Source organism: Trichechus manatus, unplaced genomic scaffold (assembly GCF_000243295.1).
Source record: "Trichechus manatus latirostris isolate Lorelei unplaced genomic scaffold, TriManLat1.0 scaffold00030, whole genome shotgun sequence".
NCBI lineage: Eukaryota > Metazoa > Chordata > Mammalia > Sirenia > Trichechidae > Trichechus > Trichechus manatus.
This window is the reverse complement of record NW_004443966.1, coordinates 17,327,950-17,347,975: the sequence shown is the minus strand read 5'-3', so window position 1 is coordinate 17,347,975 and position 20,026 is coordinate 17,327,950. Positions and strand designations below refer to the sequence as shown.

Here is a 20,026-nt window from a genome sequence, read left to right as displayed (position 1 = left end):
TATGCGTTTCCCCCCTTCTGATAAGGAATCCTCCATAGACCATGTATTATGTCTTAATAAACTACTGTTAGGGATTGAATTGTGTCCCCCAAAAAGATATGCTGAAGTCCTAACCCCTGGTACTTGTGAATATGACCTTGTTTGGAAACAGGGTCTTTGAAGATGTTATCAGTTAAGTGAACATAAGGTCATACTGGAGTAGGGTGGGCCCTGATTCATTCCAAGCGGTATCCTTATAAAAGAAGGGCAGAGACACAGCCAGACGGACGGAGGAAGGACGGCCATGGGAAGATGCATCTACAAGCCAAGGAATGCCTTAGGCCACCAGAAGCTGGGCAAGACAAGAATGGATCTTCCCCTGGAGACTTTGGAGGGAGCATGGCCCAGCTGACATGATGACTTGGACTTCAAGCCTCCAGAACTGTAAGACAATAAACATCTGTTCTTACAAGCTACCCAGTTTGTGGTATTTTATATTAGCAGCCCTAGGAAACAAATACAACTACCAAGCATGGAGCCAGACTGCCTGGGTTCAAATCCCAGCTCTACCTCTTACTTTGCTACGTGACCTTGGCAAGTTACATAATCTCTTTTGTGCCTGGTTCCTCATCTGTAACACAGGGATGGGAACAGCTCCTAGCTCTTAGGGCTGTTGATTGAGAGGGTTCAATGATTTAATATATGTAAAGTACAAAGAACAGTGCCTGACACACAGTTTGTGCTATATAAGTTCTTGTTAAATAATTAAAAAAAAAACAAAAACGCTGCTGTTCATTAAAATGCCTTTAACAAACTGCTTCCTTATATATATCATTGTGTTAACTGATTTGTCCAAGGTCATGTGCATTAGAAAGGAGCCCTCGGGGTGCGACAGTTAAGCGCTCGGCGGCTAACCAAAAGGTTGACAGTTGGAACCCACCCAGCTGCTATGCAGGTGAAAGACCTGGTGATCTGGTCCCGTAAAGATTACAGCCTAGAAAGCCCTATGGGGCAGTTCGACTCTGTCACATGGGGTTGCTAGGAGTTGAAATTGACTCAATGGCATCTAACAACAACAACATATGCATTAGAAATTGGTAAAAACTAATTTGTGTGACTGCTTTGCTTTGCAGGGAATGCAAACAGCCTGGGAATCCAGAGCAAAGTATCACAGAGATCTTCTTTTTCAGGAAAATGGGTTAAAAATGGGCTTTCAGTATTTATGATATTGCTCATAATGATCGCAGAGGGGTTCTGCAGACTCTGAAGCTGTTCAGAAGATGCACATGCTACTTACCTAGAGGCCCACTGCCTCAGACAGCTAAAGCAGAAAAGAGAAAAATGACTTTTGCTTTAGACTCCTACGGGATGAAGGGCCAGATAGGATCATCTCTGCTCCTGGCCACCTCGAACTCCAACAGAACAACGACTGGCAGATCTCCTGGCTTTGCAAATAGCCTCTCCCATTTCAGAGAAACAATTTAGCCTGCTGTCTATTTAATAACCGTGCTTATCTTTAAGAAGCAAAGACTGGGTTAAATGTGCAGATGATAAATATTTACTTGCAAGAAGGAATTTTTTGCTTTCTCCGATAGTGAAATTTCTCCACTAATTTCAAAGGGGGAGGCCAGGTGGTACTTCTGGCATGCCCCAGTGGCACCTTCTACATGTCCGGGGACCTCTGGACACTGTTGTGTCCATCTCACAATCCTGGAAAGATTAAAGCAAATGGCAGTGACAGACGGTTTCCTCTGGAAAGAGACCAAACTTACCCAAATAGTTGTTGCTCTTGTACATCTCGGTGATGTTGATTTTTGTGGCTCCCTGGGGAATCTCAACCACTCGGTGGTAGCCCAGGCTGGTGAGGGCATGCTTAAACACGCCAGACACAACCTGACAGCCAGTGTTATCGCCTCCACACACCCCGCACTTGTCCACGACTTTGTCAGAGCCGAGGTAGTCATCACAGCCAATACTCTGCAAAGAGGCAGAACACAAAAGACTCTTGTAGCAAATATCAGAGTCATCCAGGGAGGAAGGAGGGGAGAGGAGATGACTGAAGACCTCTTGGCAGGACTCGAACCACTGACTTTGCTCCTGCCCCCATTCAGCTCTTATAGATGAAGAAGTCCATTCTTCCCTTTTCTCAGAAGATATTGATGGAGCACCTATTCTGGAAAAGGCACTTTTCTAGGTACTTGTGAAATGTACATCACAGAGGTAGGGTAGGGGCCTCCAAAAGGAAACCAAACCAGTTGCTACCGAGTCAACTCTGACTCATGGTGACCACGTGTGTGTCAGAGTCGAACTCCATAGGGTTTTCAATGGCAGACATTTTGGAAGTGGATCACCTGACCTTTCTTCCAAGGCAACTCTGGGTGAACCTGAGCCTCTAACCTTTTGGTTAGCAGTCAAGTGCTTAATCTTTTGAACCACCCAGGGACTCCACCAACAGTAAATAAGACAAGTAAATAAATAGAGTGTGTTCGGTGGTAGTAAATGATCAGCAGAAAAACAATGCAGGGAAAAAGAATAGGGAAGGTGTGGGGGCTGAAAACTTTATTTACATAGGGTAGACAGTGAAGTTGTCCCCCAGATTCATACCCCTGTTGGGATCTTGGAGGAAGTGGCTGGAAGATGCTTGAGTGTTTATATAGACCATCTCTTTGGAGCCATGATAAGCATTGCATCTAAAATTGGGTTTTATCTCCAAGTCATCTATTTTAAATTACAGACAATACAAACATTTAACAAAGTACCCCTAAAAAAGCCACCCACAAAAGGAGTAGGCTCATCTGGGATGGAAGATGGAAGGAATACACAGAGTCACTATACCAAAAAGAATTGGTGGATATTCAACTATTTCAGGAGGTAGCATATGATCAAGAACTGATGGTACTGAAGGAAGAGGTGCAAGCTGCACTGAAGGTATTGGTAAAAAACAAGACTCCAGGAATTGACAGAATACCAATAGAGATGTTTCAAAAAATAGATGCAACACTGGAAGCACTCACTTGTCTATGCCAAGAAATATGGAAGACAGTAAACCTGGCCAACCAACTGGAGAGATCCATATTTGTACCCATTCCAAAGGAAGGTGATCCAACAGAATGTGGAAATTATCGAACAGTATCATTAATATCACAGACAAGTAAATTTTGTTGAAGATCATTGAAAAGCGGTTGCAGCAGTACATTGACAGGGAACTGCCAGAAAGTCAAGCTGGATTCAGAAGAGGAGATGGAACGAGGGAAATCACTGCTGATGTCAGATGGATTTGGCTGAAAGCAGAGAATATCAGAAAGATGTTTAGCTGCTTTACTGATTATGCAAAAGCATTCAACTGTGTGGATCATAACAAATTATGGATAATACTGTGAAGAATGGGAATTCCAGAACAGTTCATTGTGCTCATGAGGAACCTGTGCATAGACCAGAGGCAGTCATTTGAACAGAACAAGGGGATACTACATGGTTTAAAATCAGGAAAGGTGTGCATCAGGACTGTATCCTTTCACCATACTTATTCAATCTGTATGCTGAGCAAATAATCCAAGAAGCTGGACTATATGAAGAAGAACGCAGTGTCAGGATTGGAGGAAGATTTATTAAAAACCTGCCATATGCAGATGACATAACCTTGATTGCGGAAAGTGAAGAGGACTTGAAGTACTTACTGATGAAGATCAAAAGCCAGAGCCTTCAGTATGGATTACATCTTAACATAAAGAAAACAAAAATCCTTACAACTGTACCAATAAGCAACATCAGGATAAATGGAGAAAAGATTGAAGTCGTCAAGGATTTCATTTTACTTGGATCCACAATCAACGCCCATGGAAGCAGCAGTCAACCAATCGACATATTGCACTGGACAAATCTGCTGCAAAAGACCTCTTTAAAAGTTAAAAAGCAAAGATATCACTTTGAGGACTAAGGTGCACCTGGCCCAAGCCATGGTATTTTCAATCACCTCATATCCATATGAAAGCTGGACAAAAAATAAGGAAGACCGAAGAAGAATTGATGCCTTTAGGTTATGGTGTTGGTGAAGAATACTGAATATACCATGGACTGCCAGGAAGAATGAACAAAGGTCTTGGAAGACGTACAGCCAGAATGCTCATTAGAAGTGAGTATGGCGAGACTTCATCTCATGTACTTTGGATGTGTCATCAGGAGGGACCAGTCCCTGGAGTAGGACATCATGCCTGGTAACGTGGAGAGTCGGTGAAAAAGAGGAAAACCCTCAATGAGATGGACTGACACAGTGGGTACAACAATGGGCCCAAACACAGCATCGATTGTGAGGATGGCGCAGGACCAGGCAGTGTTTCCTTCTGCTGTACACAGGGTCCCTATGTGTTGGAACTGACTTGACGGCACCTAACAACAACAACAACCCCTAAGAAGTAGTTATTTCCAGGCTCAGCTTCTTAGGAAATTAAATAAAGTTCTTTGGGCTCTAATCCCCACTGGTTGACTGTGAAGTACTGAAGAATTGGCTGGCGGGACTTTTATGTAGCTACCCCCAAAGCACTTTCCCTCAGGCAGAAGAGTGAAGGGAAGTAAGAGACAGAAAGTCAACCAACTGGATGATAAGCTTCAAGATAATGGATGCTCTTTACATAGTGAGTTGCAGCAGTGTTAAAAGGAACTCTGACCTTTTTAACTTTTCTCCCCCATGCACCAAAAAAGAATCTTCCCATGACTCATTTCAAGATCTTTTTGCTTTATCTTTCCCTTCTTTCAGTCCTGTTTCTGTTGGGGTATTCTATTTTGCATTAAAAAATGGAATGGAATGATCTTCATGGAATCCTTTTCCACTTCTGGAGCTGAATCCATAGGGCTCATGATCATGTTTCCTGAATCCAAAATTGAGACTCATTATCTGAGCAAAGAGTTTTGTCACATTTCCGGGGACAAACGAAGCGAGTGGAGTGTAGTTTAGACAAAAAAACACTGGGATTATGGGGTTATTTCATGGGTAATGGGGATGTTGGAATCATTCTTGACATCAGGATGGCCTTCTAAAACTTGAGACACATGCTTGCTGAATCACAGGTTTGTATGAGTTCTTGAATTTTAAGAGCAATTGACAGATCACTTCTCGGGGCAAAGTGGTCAGCCAGCCATTCAAAGTCCACTTTTGATTTTGTCAAACAACCTTGTGTCTGTTCACATGGATCCTACAGGTCAAATCCTACAGGAAGAATCAAATCTTCTTTCCCCTCCAACCTCATGTTTGATTGACGCCTTTCTGCAGGCACTCTATGTCTACATGATTGTTTCCATATTCCTTGGTGCACATTAGTCTATCAGTAAAAACTGGTCTCCCTTCACAAATAGCTTCTCTGTAAAACATTATTCCTGACAATAACAGATCATCTCAATATGTTCATCCGCATTCAATTAGCCTTTCAAAATGCCATGTTTACTAGGTAGTGTTCCTCCCTCAAATATTTCTTGCCCTGCCCCATACACATTTTAGCAGAAAAATAAAGAAAATGTTTTCCGTGCATGGTTTTTACCCCTCCTCCCTACTCCTGTGTTCTCCCTTCTTTGGAAACAAAAAAATGCCACAACCAACAGAGGTTTTGGAAAGTAGAATCCATGCTGTTCTTGCCAAGGCAAGATTCAAACCAAATTGAGAAGATGCCCCTGATTGCTGCTGACGGGGAAAGTGGAGAGGAAGCTGGTCAGCACTCAACCCCTGCCCTGTCTAGCTACATCTCACCCTCCTCCCCTTTCCCTATCTATGGTCCATTCCTGCTACCCCTGAACTCAATTTGTCCCAGACTAAGCTAATTCTCATGGGGACACCCCAGGTAAAGGGAACAATGTTGTTATATGTTGATTTGTGTCCTCCAAAAAAATATGTTCAAGTCTTAATATTCAGTACTTGTGGATGTAAGCTTGTTTGGAAATAGGATCTTTGTAGATGTAATTAATTAGCTGACATGAGGTCATACTGGAGTAGGATGGGTCCTGATCCAATATGACTGGTGTCCTTATAAGAAAAGGAGAAGAGACACAGAGACAGAGAGACACACAGGGAAGAATGCCCTGTGATGAAAGAGGTAGAGATTGGAGTGATGCATTATTAACAAGCCAAGGAATGCCAAGGATTGCAAAAAACCACCAGAAGCTAGGAAGAAGGCATGGAACAGACTCTCTCAGAATGCTCTAGAAGGAATCACCAACTTTTTCTTTTTCTCATTGTTAGGTGTTATTGAGTCAATTTTGACTCATAGTGACCTCATGTGACAGAGCAGAATTGCCCCATAGGCTGTAATCATCTTTTTTAAAAAAACTTTTGATTGTACTTTAGATGAAGGTTTACAGAGCAAACTAGTTTCTCATTAAACAATTAATATGCGTATTGTTTTGTGACATTGGTTGCCAACCCCACAACATGTCAACACTCTCCCCTTCTTGATCTTGGGTTCCCCATTATCAGCTTTCCTGTCCCTCCTGCCTTCTCATCCTTGCCCCTGGGCTGGTCTTGTTCTGTTTAATGGGCCTGTCTAATCTTTGGCTGAAGGGTGAACCTCAGGAGGGACTTCATTACTGAGCTATCAGGGTGTCTGGGGGCCATACTCTTGGGGTTTCTCCAGTCTCTGTCAGACCAGTAAGTCTGGTCTTTTTTTTTTTTTTTTTTTTTTTGAGTTAGAATTTTGTTCTACATTTTTCTCCGGCTCTGTCCAGGACCCTCAATTGTGATCTCTGTCACAGCAGTCAGTGGTGGTAGCCCGGCACCATCTAGTTGGGCTGGACTCAGTCTGGTGGAGGTTGTGGTACTTGTGGTCCATTAGCCCTTTGGATTAATCTTTCCCTTGTGTCTTTGGTTTTCTTCATTCTCCCTTGCTCTAGAAGTGGGGGGGACCACCAACTTTGACACCTTGATTGTGGACTCCTAGCCTTCAGAATTGTGAGGGAATAAATCTCTGTTGCTTTAAGCAGCCCACTTTGTGGTACTTTGTTACAGCAACCTTAGGCAATTAATACCAAACAAAAACCAAACCAGTTGTCATCAAGTCGATTCTGTGTGGGTCAAAGTGGAACTGTGGTGTGTAGAGTTTTCAATAGCTGATTTTTTGGAAGTAGATCACCAGTCCTTTTTTCTGAGGAGCTTCTGGGTGATTCGAACCGCCAACCTTTTGGTTAGTAGCCAATTGCTTAACCATTTGTACCACCCAGGGACTTGGGAAACTAATATAAATGTATAGAAAGGCATGGAGGTAGGGAAGAACATAGCATGTTCATAGAATGACACACTGAAGCCTAGGATTGCTGGGAAGGGATGTAATGAGGCTGGAGAGCTCAGCTGAATTTGTCAAGAGTCTTGTTTGCCAAGCTGAAGAATTTGAATTTTATCCTACGGCATCACCAACCACTGAAGGCCTGAAGAAGGGGAGGGCCATGCTCAGATGTGTTTTTCAGATGACAACTTTGGCTGCAGTGTGGAGTGGGCCCCAGAGTGGGAAGAACAAGCAGGCTAATGAGTCTTTCTCTTATAAACAGAGTGTGTGTGTGGGGTGGGGGTGGGGGTGTAAAAAATGAATGAGAGATGCGAAAGATGAGGACAGACATCACATCAATCCTCAGACACCAGCCCAGTTAGAATGGAATCATCACAAGGGCATTACACAACCTTGCGTCGCTCCAGACAACCACGGCCAGATGAAACGTCACTTTATCTTGTGAATCAGACATTATATTAAACTCTCTGCACAGTGTGAGGGATTCCCCACCAGATTTCCTGCACAGCATGGTCACTCTGAATGAATCTAGACATGGAGAGGGAGGACTGGAGCAGTTTTTCCCAGTAGACGTCCAAATATCCTGGAGGTTGGCTTCAGTGGAGCGTGTGGTCACATGAGCAGTGCCAAGAACTAAAGGTGGCATCCTGCCTCCTCAGAGACAACCCCTGGACTCTGAGCACCCATGGCTCGCTCCTCAAGAGAGAAGTCAGAACAAGGGGTGTGTGAACCTTCCTTAGGGGGGACAAGGAGCTGAGCGGAGCAGCTCTCTAGTGGCTACCCAGGGTCTCCAAAAGACTGGGTTGCAACTGACTTGCCAGTGCTCCATGTGCACTTCACAAAGGAAGGACAGTCCCAGAATGAGAACTGCAGATGACATGCATTCAAGACCTTTGAGGCTGCAGGCACACTGCATATCTGACAACTGTCCCTTCTCCTGCACAGGGCTGTTGTAAGGATAAGATGATACAATCGGGGGAAATGGCCAATTTGGATTGGGCATCCAGGGAGGATATAGCTGAAGAGGTGCCTTTGGGCTAGGACTGGAGCACAGCGTTCCAGGCAGAGGGAACAACAAGTGCAAAGGCCCTGAGGCAGGAGTGAAAGGAGGTCACGGGTACCTAGTGAACAGTAGTAGGATGCAGGGGGCCCCATAGGCCGTGGTATAGAGTTTAATCTAAAAGCAATAAGAAGGGACAGGATGGTTTAAAGCTGAGGAATGGCTTTACTGTATCAAAGAAGGGAAGTCATTTGTTCAATAAATCTTAATTGGGCCCAATTAAGTGTCAGGCACTGAAGATACCATGGTGAGCAGAACAGACATGGTTCCTGGCTTTGTGCCACTTCTAGTCTAGTGGGGGAGCCAGGTGTTAATAAATGAATAAATAAAGAAATAAACAATAAACAAATAATAAGTTGAAATTGAATAAATAAAAAAGGAATAATACACTTAAAAAAGAAATAATAAATAGAAAACACAAATAATACAAAAATAAATAACTACATTTCAGTACTAGGAAAGACAGGTGGAGGGTGCTATGACAGACAAAAATAATGAACTTGAACTAGTCAGGCATCAGAAAAGCTTGTCAGAGGAAGTGATAACTGAGGGAGAGATGTGAAGCAGGGGCATACCTAGTATAATGGATACCTGTAGCTGCTCTTTTTCTAACACCCCTCTATAAGACAAAATTATGTTAATTAATAATCCTGACATGAAGCAAATAATGGCCAGAAATTTTCTCTTATTCAATATACTAAAACAAAAACAAAAAGAAAATATATATTATAGTCCAAAAAAGGAAAACAATGATGGATCAATATTTTTAATTACATTAATGTAATTTTGAATTAAAAAAAAAAGTCATTTGGAAGGGAAAATACTTCTACCTATATATTGATCTGCGGTGGTAAAGAATAATAGTATTACAGCTTGTTTTTGAGCCTTAACTTCTGTACATTTGTCAATGTATCATCAAAATGTTTAATAGATAGTATAGCCAAATTTGTTAATCTATCTTCATTCATCATCAACTGCAGAACACTTTTTACTGATTTTATTAATTTTAAATTAGAAGTTTCTTTCACATGAAGCAACACATGCACAAATAGGGAAAGTCTTAAATAAAGGTGAGTTTAGCAGAAATTCATAAAAATCCCATCTCACAGTGAACTTCACTGTGAAGTCTTTTGCAGCAGATGGGCTCAATGCAATACGTCGTTTGATTTCTTGACTCCTGCTTCAGTGGGCGTTGATTGTGGATCCGAGTGAACTCCAGAACCTGCAATACTGTCCATGTCTTTGTTTCTTCAGTTTTGATTCTAGTGGCTTTCAAATGTCTACACTATTGAAAAATTTTAAACACAAATAAAAACTCCAAATAATCATACAGAATGGTAGAATTAAGGTAACTGAAATTGTATTTCTTAATCTTTGTAAATATTGTGCCATCACTGTTTATTTCAAATTTACTTTGAGTAGATTCCGACTCATAGCAATCCTATAGGACAGAACTGCCTTCCAGGGTATCCAGGGAGCTACTGGTGGATTCAGACTGCAGACCTTTGGGTTAGCAGATGAGCTGTTAACCAGTACGCCACCATGGCTCCACTGTTATGTAGTATGTAGCATGTAGTATGTAATACCATATGAGTTCAAGATTTGAACTGTATTGAAGCAAGTTCTAATGATTCCAAAGTATTATGATCTTACTCACAAAACAAACATGTGAGGCTTAGAGCGTATGTATTGAGATTTACTATATAACTGGGAATTCTTCAAATTAATTTCCATGTACAGTATGATGTTTATTAAAGGATAAAGTAATAAGTAATGTGCTAATTCGAAGCTTGGAGTCCCTACGTGGTGGAAATGGTTAAGCACTCAGCTACTAACCAAAAGGTTGGTGGTCCGAATCCACCCAGAGTCCCTCAGAAGAAAGGCCCAGTGATCTACTTCTGAAAGTCATCAGTCATTAAAAACCCTATGGAGTCCAGTTCTACTCTGGAACACAGCAACTGGTTTGGTAAATTTGAAGCTTACATATATATTATGAAAACTCATCAGTAACTGCAGCATTGAAAACTTGTTGTTAGGTGCTCTGCAGTTGGTTCTAACTCATAGTGACCCTACGTACAACAGAACAAAACACTGCCCAGTCCTGTGCCATCCTCACAATCATTGCTATATTTGAGCTCATTGTTGCAGCTACTGTGTCAATCCATCTTTTTGAGGGTTTTCCTCTTTTTTGCTGACCCTCTACCAAGTATGATGTCCTGATAACATGTCCAAAGTACATGAGATGAAGTCTCGCTCTCCTCACTTACTTCTGGCTGTACTTCTTCCAAGGCAGACTTCTTCATTCTTCTCGCAGTCCACGGTATATTCAATATTCTTTGCCAACACCATAATTCAAAGGCATCAATTCTTCTTCGGTCTTCCTTATTCACTGTCCAGCTTTTGCATGCATATGAAGTGACTGAAAATACCATGGCTTGGGCCAGGTACACCTTAATCCTCAAGGTGACATCTTTGCTTTTTAACACTTTAAAGAGGTCTTTTGCAGCAGATTTGCTCAATGCAATATGTCATTTTATTTCTTGACTCCTGCTTCAGTGGGTGTTGATTGTGGATCCAAATAAAATGAAATCCTTGACAATGTCAATCTTTTCTTTGTTTGTCATGATGTTGCTTATTGGTCCAGTTGTGAGGATTTCTGTTGTCTTTATGTTGAGGTGTAGTCCATACTTAAGGCTGTAGTCTTTTGATCTTCATCAGTAAGTGCTTCAAGTCTTCTTCACTTCAGCAAGCAAAGTTATGTCATCTGCATATCTCAGGTTGTTAATGAGTCTTCCTCCAATCCTGATGCCCCATTCTTCATCATATAGTCCAGCTTCTCGGATTATTTGCTCAGCATACAGATTGAATAAGTATGGTGAAAGGATACAACCCTGATGCACACCTCTCCTGATTTTAAACCATGCAGTATCCCCTGGTTCTGTTTGAAGGATTGCCTTTTGGTCTATGTACAGGTTCTGCGTGAGCACAACCAAGTGTTCTGGAATTCCCATTCTTCACAATGTTATCCATAATTTGTTACAATCTACAGAGTCAAATGCCTTTGCATAGTCAATGGAATATAGCAAAACATCTTTCTGCGATATCTAGATGACACAACCTTGCTTCCTGAAAGCGAAGAGGACCTGAAGCACTTACTGACGAAGATCAAAGTATGGACTGCACCTCAACATAAAGAAAACAAAATTCCTCACAATTGGACCAATAAGCAATACTATGATAAACCGAGAAAAGATGGAAGTTGTCCAGGATTTCATTTTACTTGGATCCACAACCAACGGCCACGGAAGCAATAGTCAAGAAATCAAATGACATATTGCATTAGCCAAATCTGCTACAAAGACCTCTTTAAAATGTTAAAAAGCAAAGATGCTACCTTGAGGACTAAGATGCACCTGACCCAAACCATGGTATTTTCAATTGCCTCATATGCATGCCAAAGCTGGACAATGAATAAGGAAAACTGAAGAAGAATTGATGCCTTTGAATTATGGTGTTGGCGAAGAATATTGAATGTACTGTGGACTTCCAGAAGAATGAACAAGTCTGTCTTGGAAGAGGTACAGCCAGAGTGCTCCTTGGAAGCAAGGATGGCGAGACTTTGTCTCACGTACTTTGGACATATTATCAGGAGGGACTAGTCCCCGGAGAAGGTCATCATACTTGGTAAAGTAGAGCGTCAGTGAAAAAGATGAAGACCCTCAATGAGACGGATTGATACAGTGGCTCCAACAATGGGCTCAAGCATAACAATGATTGTGAGGATGGCACAGGATCGGGCACTGTTTCATTCTGTTGTACACGGGGTCTCTATGAGTTGGAAGCACCTCCACGGTATCTAACAAACATCTTTTTGGTATTCTCTGCTTTCAGCCAAGATCCATCTGTCATGGTTTGAATTATGTCCCCCCAAAAATGTGTGTATCAATTTGGCTAGGCCATGATTCCTAGTACTGTGTGATTTTCCTGTATGTTGTAAACCTGCCTCTATGATGTTAATGAGGGAGGATGGGTGGCAGTTGTGTTAGTAAGGCAGGACCTGATCTACAAGACTGTATTGTGTCCTGAGGCAATCTCCTGAGATATAAAAGACAGAAGTGAGCAGTGAGACAGGGGGACCTCATACCATCAAGAAAGCAGTGCCGGGAGCAGAGCGCGTCCTTTGGACCGGGGTCCCTGCGCCGAGAAGCTCCTAGTCTAGGGGAACACTGATAAGAAGGCTGAGAGAGAGAAAGCCTTCCCCTGGAGCTGCCACCTTGAATTTGGACTTTTAGCCTATTTTGACTATGAGGAAATAAACTTCTCTTCATTAAAACCATCCACTTGTTGTATTTCTGTTGTAGCAGCACTAGATGACTAAGACACCATCTGACATCAGCAATGATATCCTTTGTTCCACATCCTCTTCTAAAGCAACAAACCACTAATGCCAAAGATTAAGAATTTGAAGATTTTTACCAAGTTCTGCAGTCTGTAATTGATCAAACATGCAATTAAGATGCATTTGCATTGATAATTACTGGTGATTGGAATGTGAAAGTTGGAAACAAAGAAGAAAGATCAGTAGTTGGAAAATATGGCTTGGTGATAGAAACGATGGCATGATAGAATTTTGCAAGACCAACAATGTATTCATTGGAAATACATTTTTTCAACAACATAAATGGCAACTGTACACATGGACCTCATCAGATGGCATACGCAGGAATTAAATCGATTATATGATGGAAAGGCTCAATATCATCAGTCAGAACAAAGCCAGGAACTGACTGCGGAGCAGACCATCAATTGCTGATATGCAAGTTCAAGTTGAAGCTGAAGAAAATTAAAACAAATCCACAAGAGCCAAAGTACAACCTTAAGTATATTCCACCTGAATTTAGAGACCATCTCAAGAACAGATTTGATGCATTGAACACTAATGACCGAAGACCAGATGAGTTTTGTGATGACATCAAGGACATCATACATGAAGAAAGCAAAAGGTTATTAAAATGACAGGAAAGAAAAAAATTCAAGCCTTGGGTTGCAATATTGAAGGATTCTATGGGTGAAATATTGAACGACCCAGGAAGCATCAAAGAAGATACAGAGAGTCACTGTACCAAAAAGAATTGGTCGACAAACAACCATTTCAAAAGGTAGCATATGATCAAGAACTGATGGGGTTGGAGGAAGAAGTCCAAGCTGTGATGAAGGCACTGGCAAAAACAAGTCTCCAGGAACTGATGGACTGCCAATTGAGATGTTTTAACAAACGGACACAGTGCTGAAGGCGCTCACTCGTCTATGCCAAGAGATTGGAGGACAGCTACCCGGCCAACTGACTGGAAGAGATTCATATTTGTGCCCATTCCAAAGAAAGGTGATCCAACAGAATGTGGAAATTATTGAAAGTTGAGAACTTAGACTGACAAAATGCTTTTCAAGGAGGACTATTTTATCATTGCCATTGTTTTGAACTGCAAGCAATTGACAATGTTAAACAAAAAACAGACTGACTTTTATTTGATTTATTATTGTTTTAAAATTCTCTACAGATATTATAGTCCCTATTGCATGCACCTGTGGCTGACTGCTCCCACCCCCCTCTTCATTTGGCACTACACTGATCCAAAGGTTAAATAGAGATTAACTAAGGGAAGGGCAGGAGGGAGTGTTCCAGACAAAACTCTTGTGATGGAAAGAAAGCAGTCCACTCCTTGTTTGTGGCTATTAAATCCCAAGAAAGAGAAGAGACCTACTTCTATCTCATTGGAGAAGTTTCCTTCTTTGATTAAATAATTCATGAAGAAAGCATTCCAATTTCACATTCCAATCACTTATGCCATGAAGAAAGCATTCCAACTATTAGCAAGAGAATTACTCTTGCCCCACCAAGGGCTTACCATAGGATCTAAAAGGAAGGAGCAAGTACTCAGCATATACCAGACAATCCCAGCGAATTACAATCATTGGTTTATGGGTGAGTCTCTCCAGGTAGCATGGCTTAAGCCATCTTCATATCCAAATTCAAAGCCTTTGGACCACATGCAGTAGGATTCCTTAGGGAGAATAATAAAATGCAGATTCCTGGACCCCACTTTAAATTAAGACTCTCTGGGGGTGGCACCAAGGATTCTGCATTCTTAACACGCTCCCCTTGTGATTCTGTTGTGCCCTGTAGTTTTTGAGAACCACTGTTTTAATACACAGAAGTTAAAAGGTTCCTCTCAGGTCCTTTAATTAAAAGAAAAATCAGAATTGGACAATGATTGAGTGACTACACTGGGTGGCTGGCCGTTTGGATAATCCTGAACTGAATCAGACACAGGTCCTGCCTAACAGGGGTGATTAGACATACACACAAATAAATATAAGATATTAGACCATGAGGAGTCCCCGCATTCTCTATGTCATGTTGGGACAGGATAAAACCTCTTTTAGAAAATTCATAATTAACAGTGGGGGACATAAATTCTGGAGGCTGTTGCAGAATCCCAGCTTGAACTAGAGGAGTGGTGATGGAGTGAAGGGAATTTGAGAGATATTTAGGAAGCAAAATGTATCTGATTGGTTGCGGAAGGGAGAAGGGAGTTTGAATCCTTCATTTCCTCTTCCTCCTCAACATCATCATATCCAACATTTACAGAGCCTTTATTATAGTCCAGGTCCTCTAAATGTATTTTTCTCATTTAATCTTAAAAGCTACCTGTGAGATTGCCAGAAAACGTAGGAAATTAAGGCTAGGAGAAAGGTTAGAGAACTTGTCCAAGGCAATGCTGCTAGCAAGAGACAGAGTTGTGATTTGAATTAGCATCTGACTCGCAACTCACGCTTTTAAGCATTTTGCAAAAACTGCCTCCCAAAATGATCAGAGGTCATGCTGAGGGTTCGACCTTTGTTGAAGGACTAAATAATGGCAGCGACCTCAGTACAAAAGAACAAACTCAGAGCAGTGTTATCATAGAGAACTGGTGGCTCTGGCATTCTCCTCTTCCAATATTATGAAGGACCAGCCACATTATATATCTTTCTCATACTGGCTGTTTTTAACACCATACTTTACACATAGTAAATGAAAAATATTTTAGCTCATCTTCCTATTATCTTTCTTTTTGTTACAACTTTTTAATTTGAAATAGTTTGGCTCATAAGAAGTTGCAAAAATATTAGAGAGTTTCTCTGTACCCTTCACCCAGCTTTCCCCAGTGATAATATCTTACATAATCATAAACGAAAACAAACAAACCAGATGCCATCATGTTGGCTCCGATTCATGGTGACCCCATGTGTGTCAGGGTAGAACTGTGCTCCACAGGGTTTTCAATGGCTGATGTTTTTGGAAGTAGGCCTTTCTTCCAATACGTAACCATAGTACATTGTTAAAAACAGGAAATTGACATCAGTGGAATTCTTTTAACTCAAGATGGACCTTATTCAGATTTAACCAGTTTTTATTCGCTCTTTTTTGGGGGTGTATAGTCTATCAAATTTTATCACAAGTGTAGATTTTTGTATTAGTCATGCTATTTCAAAAGTAGCTGATATTCTCCTCCAGAACATGGCTGTGCAATTGATAAGTGGAGCTGATGTCATTTAGCAGGAAAAGTAATTTGGCATCATGGAAAGAAAATTGTACTGGGAATAGGGAAGCCTGGCGTCTAGTCCTGGCTGGGGCCTTGATTTGCTGTGAGATGCTGGATGGGTCAGTCTTCTCCGGAGTTGGCTCTGAAAACGTCCCCACCACCATCCGGATCTTTCAGGCAGTGTCTAGAAATGAACCTGGCCTGAATTCCAGTTTGCATATCAGGCTGCTGGTCAATTATATCTCTGATGTAGATACTTAACAGTGCTGTCCTGTGTCCCCAAGCCCTTTCAGAAGCACCACCACAGTGTCACCAAGGGAATGATGACATTTACAGTCAGCACTGAAGTCTACCAGACCTGGGTTCTTGTGCTAGCTCTGCGACTTATATGAGTTTGGTATCTTTGGGCATGTTAATGAACTGTTTTGGCCTCAGTTTCTTTACCTGTGAATGGGGATAGAAACAGTGTCTACCTCATAGGCCTGTTGTGAGGATCAAGTGAGGTAAACATGGAAGATCCTTAGCAGAATGCTGCAACATGATAACTTCTCAGAAAATGCTTGTTTCTGTTGCTACTGTCTTCACACATTTGGTTTCTCAACTACTAGCTGAAAGGTCCCCCACACGTCTGTCAGTTTGTTGTGCTGTGGGGGCTTGCGTGTTGCTGTGATGCTGGAAGCTATGCCACCAGTATTCAAATACCAGCAGGGTCACCCATGGGGGACAGGTTTCAGCTGAGCTTCCAGACCAAGAGAGACTAGGAAGACGGACCAGGCAGTCTACTTCTGAAAAGAATTAGCCAGTGAAAACCTTATGAATAGCAGTGAAACACTGTCTGATATAACGCTGGAGGATGGGCCCCTCAGGTTGGAAAACACTCAAAATACGACTGGGGAGGGGCTGCCTTCTCAAAGTAGAGTTGACCTTAATGACGTGGATGGAGTCAAGCTTTGAGGACCTTCATTTGCTGATGTGGCACGACTCAAAATGAGAAGAAACAGCTGCAAACATCCATTGATAATCGGAACATGGAATGTATGAAGTATGAATCTAGGAAAATTGGAAATTGTCAAAAATGAAATAGAAAGCATAAACATCAATATCTTAGGCATTAGTGAGCTGAAATGGACTGGTATTGGCCATTTTGAATCAGACAATCATATGGTCTACTATGCTGGGAATGACAAATTGAAGAGGAATGGCATTGCATTCATCGTCAAAAAGAACATTTCAGGATCTATTCTGAAATACAACAGTGTCATTGATAGGATAATATCCTACAAGGAAGATCAGTTAATATGACTATTGTTCAAATTTATTCACCAACCACTAAGGCCAAAGAAGAAGAAATTGAATATTTTTACCAACTTCTGCAGTCTGAAATTGATCAAACATGCAATCAGGATGCACTGATAATTACTGGTGATTGGAATGCAAAAATTAGAGACAAAGAAGAAGGATTGGTAGCTGGAAAATACGGCCTTGGTGATAGAAATGATGCCAGAGATCGCGTGACAGAATTTTGCAAGACCAACTACTTCTTCATTGCAAATATCTTTTTTCACCAACATAAATGGTGACTATATATGTGGACCTCACCAGATGGATACACAGGAATCAAATCGACTACATCTGTGGAAAGAGACAATGGAAAAGCTCAATCTCATCAGTCAGAACAAGGCCAGGGGCCAACTGCAGAACAGACCATCAAATGCTCGTGTGCAAGTTGAAGCTGAAACTGAAGAAAATTAGCATAAGTCCACGAGAGCCAAAGTACGACCTTGACCATGTCCCACCATCTCAAGAATAGATTTGATGCGTTGAACACTAATGACCGAAAACCAGATGAGCTGTGGAATGACATCAAGGACATCATACATGAAGAAAGCAAGAGATCATTAAAAAGACAGGAAAGAAAGAAAAGACCAAAATAGATGTCAGAAGGGGCTCTGAAACTTGCTCTTGAACATCAAGTAGCTAAAGCAAAAGGAAGAAATGATGAAGTAAAAGAGCTGAACTGAAGATTTCAAAGGACAACTTGAGAATACAAAGTAAAGTATTATGATGACATGTGCAAAGACCTGGAGGTAGAAAATCAAAAGAGAAGAACAGCTCGGCATTTCTCAAGCTGAAAGAACTGAAGAAAAATATTCAAGTTGCAATACTGGAGGATTCTACAGGGAAAATATTAAACGACGCAGGACGCATCAAAGAAGATGGAAGGAATACACAGAGTCACTGTACCAAAAAGAATTGGTCAACGTTCGACCATTTCAGGAGACAGCATATGATCAGGAACCAATGGTACTGAAGGAGGAAGTCCAAGCTGCACTGAAGGCACTGGCAAAAAACACGGCCCCAGGAATTGACAGAATACCAATTGAGATGTTTCAACAAATGGATGCAGCACTGGAAGTGCTCACTCATCTATGCCAAGAAATGTGGAAGACAGCTACCCGGCCAACTGACTGGAAGAGACCCATATTTATGCTTATTCCCAAGAAAGGTGATCCAACAGAATGTGGAAATCATTGAACAATATCATTAATATCACACACAAGTAAAATTTTGCTGAAGATCATTCAAAAGTGGCTGCAGCAGTATATTGACAGGGAACTGCCAGAAATTCAAGCCTGATTCAGAAGAGGACGTGGAACTAGGGATATCATTGCTGATGTCAGACGGATCCTGGCTGAAAGCACAGAATACCAGAAAGATGTTTATCTGTGTTTTATTGACTATGCAAAGGCATTTGACTGTGTGGTTCATAATAAATTATGGTCATTGTGAAGAATGGGAATTCCAGCACACTTAATTGTGCTCATGTGGAACCTGTACACAGATCAAGAGGCAGTCGTTCGAACAGAACAAGGGGATACTGCGTGGTTTAAAGTCAGGGAAGGTGTGTGTCAACATTGTATCCTTTCACCATACCTATTCAATCTGTATGCTGAGCAAATAATCTGAGAAGCTGGACTATGTGAAAAATGGGGCATCAGGATTGGAGGAAGACTTATTAACAACCTGCGTTACGTAGATGACGCAACCTTGCTTGCTGGAAGTGAAGAAGACTTGAAGCACTAACTAATGAAGATCAAAGACCTCAGCCTTAAGTATGGACTACACCTCAACATAAAGACAACAAAAATCCTCACAACTGGACCACTAAGCAATATCTTGATAAATGGAGAAAAGATTGAAGTTGTCAAGGATTTCATTTTACTTGGATCCACAATCAACACCCACGGAAGCAGCAGTCAAAAAATCAAATGATGCATTGCATTGGGCAAATCTGCTGCAAAAGACCTCTTTAAAGTGTTGAAAAGCAAAGATGTCATCTTGAAGACTAAGGTGCGCCTGACCCAAGCCATGGTGTTTTAATGGACCCATAAGCATGTGAAAGCTGGATGATGAATAAGGAAGACTGATGAAGAATTGATGCCTTTGAATTGTGGTGTTGGCGAAGAATATTGAATATACCATGGACTGCCAAAAGAACGAACAAATCTGTCTTGGAAGAAGTACAACCAGAATGCTCCTTAGAAGCAAGGATGTCAAGACTATGTCTTACATACTTTGGACATGTTATCAGGAAGAATCAGTCCCTGGAGAAGGACATCATGCTTGGTAAAGTAGAGGGCCAGTGAAAAAGTGGAAGACCCTCAACAAGATGGATTGACAGTGGCTGCAAAAATGGGCTCAAGCATAACAAGGATTGTGAGGATGGCGCAGGACCAGGCAGTATTTCACTCTGTTGTACACAGGGTCGCTATGAGTCGGAACCGACTCAATGGCACCTAACAACCTAACAGCTGAAAGGCTGGCAGCTGGAACCCACCCAAAGGTGCCTCGTAAGACAGGCCTGGCAATTCTGCTTCGAAAAGATCATAGCCTTGAAAATCCTATGGAGCAGTTCTACTCTGTAGCACATGGTGTTGCTGTGAGTCGAAATCGACAGCAACTAACAACAATAACACTTGTTTTCATCTAGAATCAGTCTGCTTTTAAGTAAATCCTATCATCATGTACGGAGCCCTGGTGGTGCAGTGATTAAGTGCTCAGCTGCTAACCAAAAGGTTGTCAGTTCGAACTCACCAGCTGTTCCACGGGAGAAAGACGTGGCCGTTTGCTTCCATAAA

The 20,026-nt window shown here is 41.6% G+C and overlaps 1 protein-coding gene across 2 annotated transcripts in view; it reads right to left on the bottom strand.

Moving 5' to 3' along the window:
- Positions 1–20,026, bottom strand: part of THSD4 (thrombospondin type 1 domain containing 4) — a 677,983-nt gene that overhangs the window by 119,642 nt on the left and 538,315 nt on the right. For both annotated transcript variants that reach the window (XM_004374710.2, XM_012555081.1), the window contains one exon: positions 1,752–1,956. In XM_004374710.2, the coding sequence (XP_004374767.1) occupies positions 1,752–1,956 (205 nt within the window). The remainder of the gene's footprint in view (positions 1–1,751; positions 1,957–20,026) is intronic.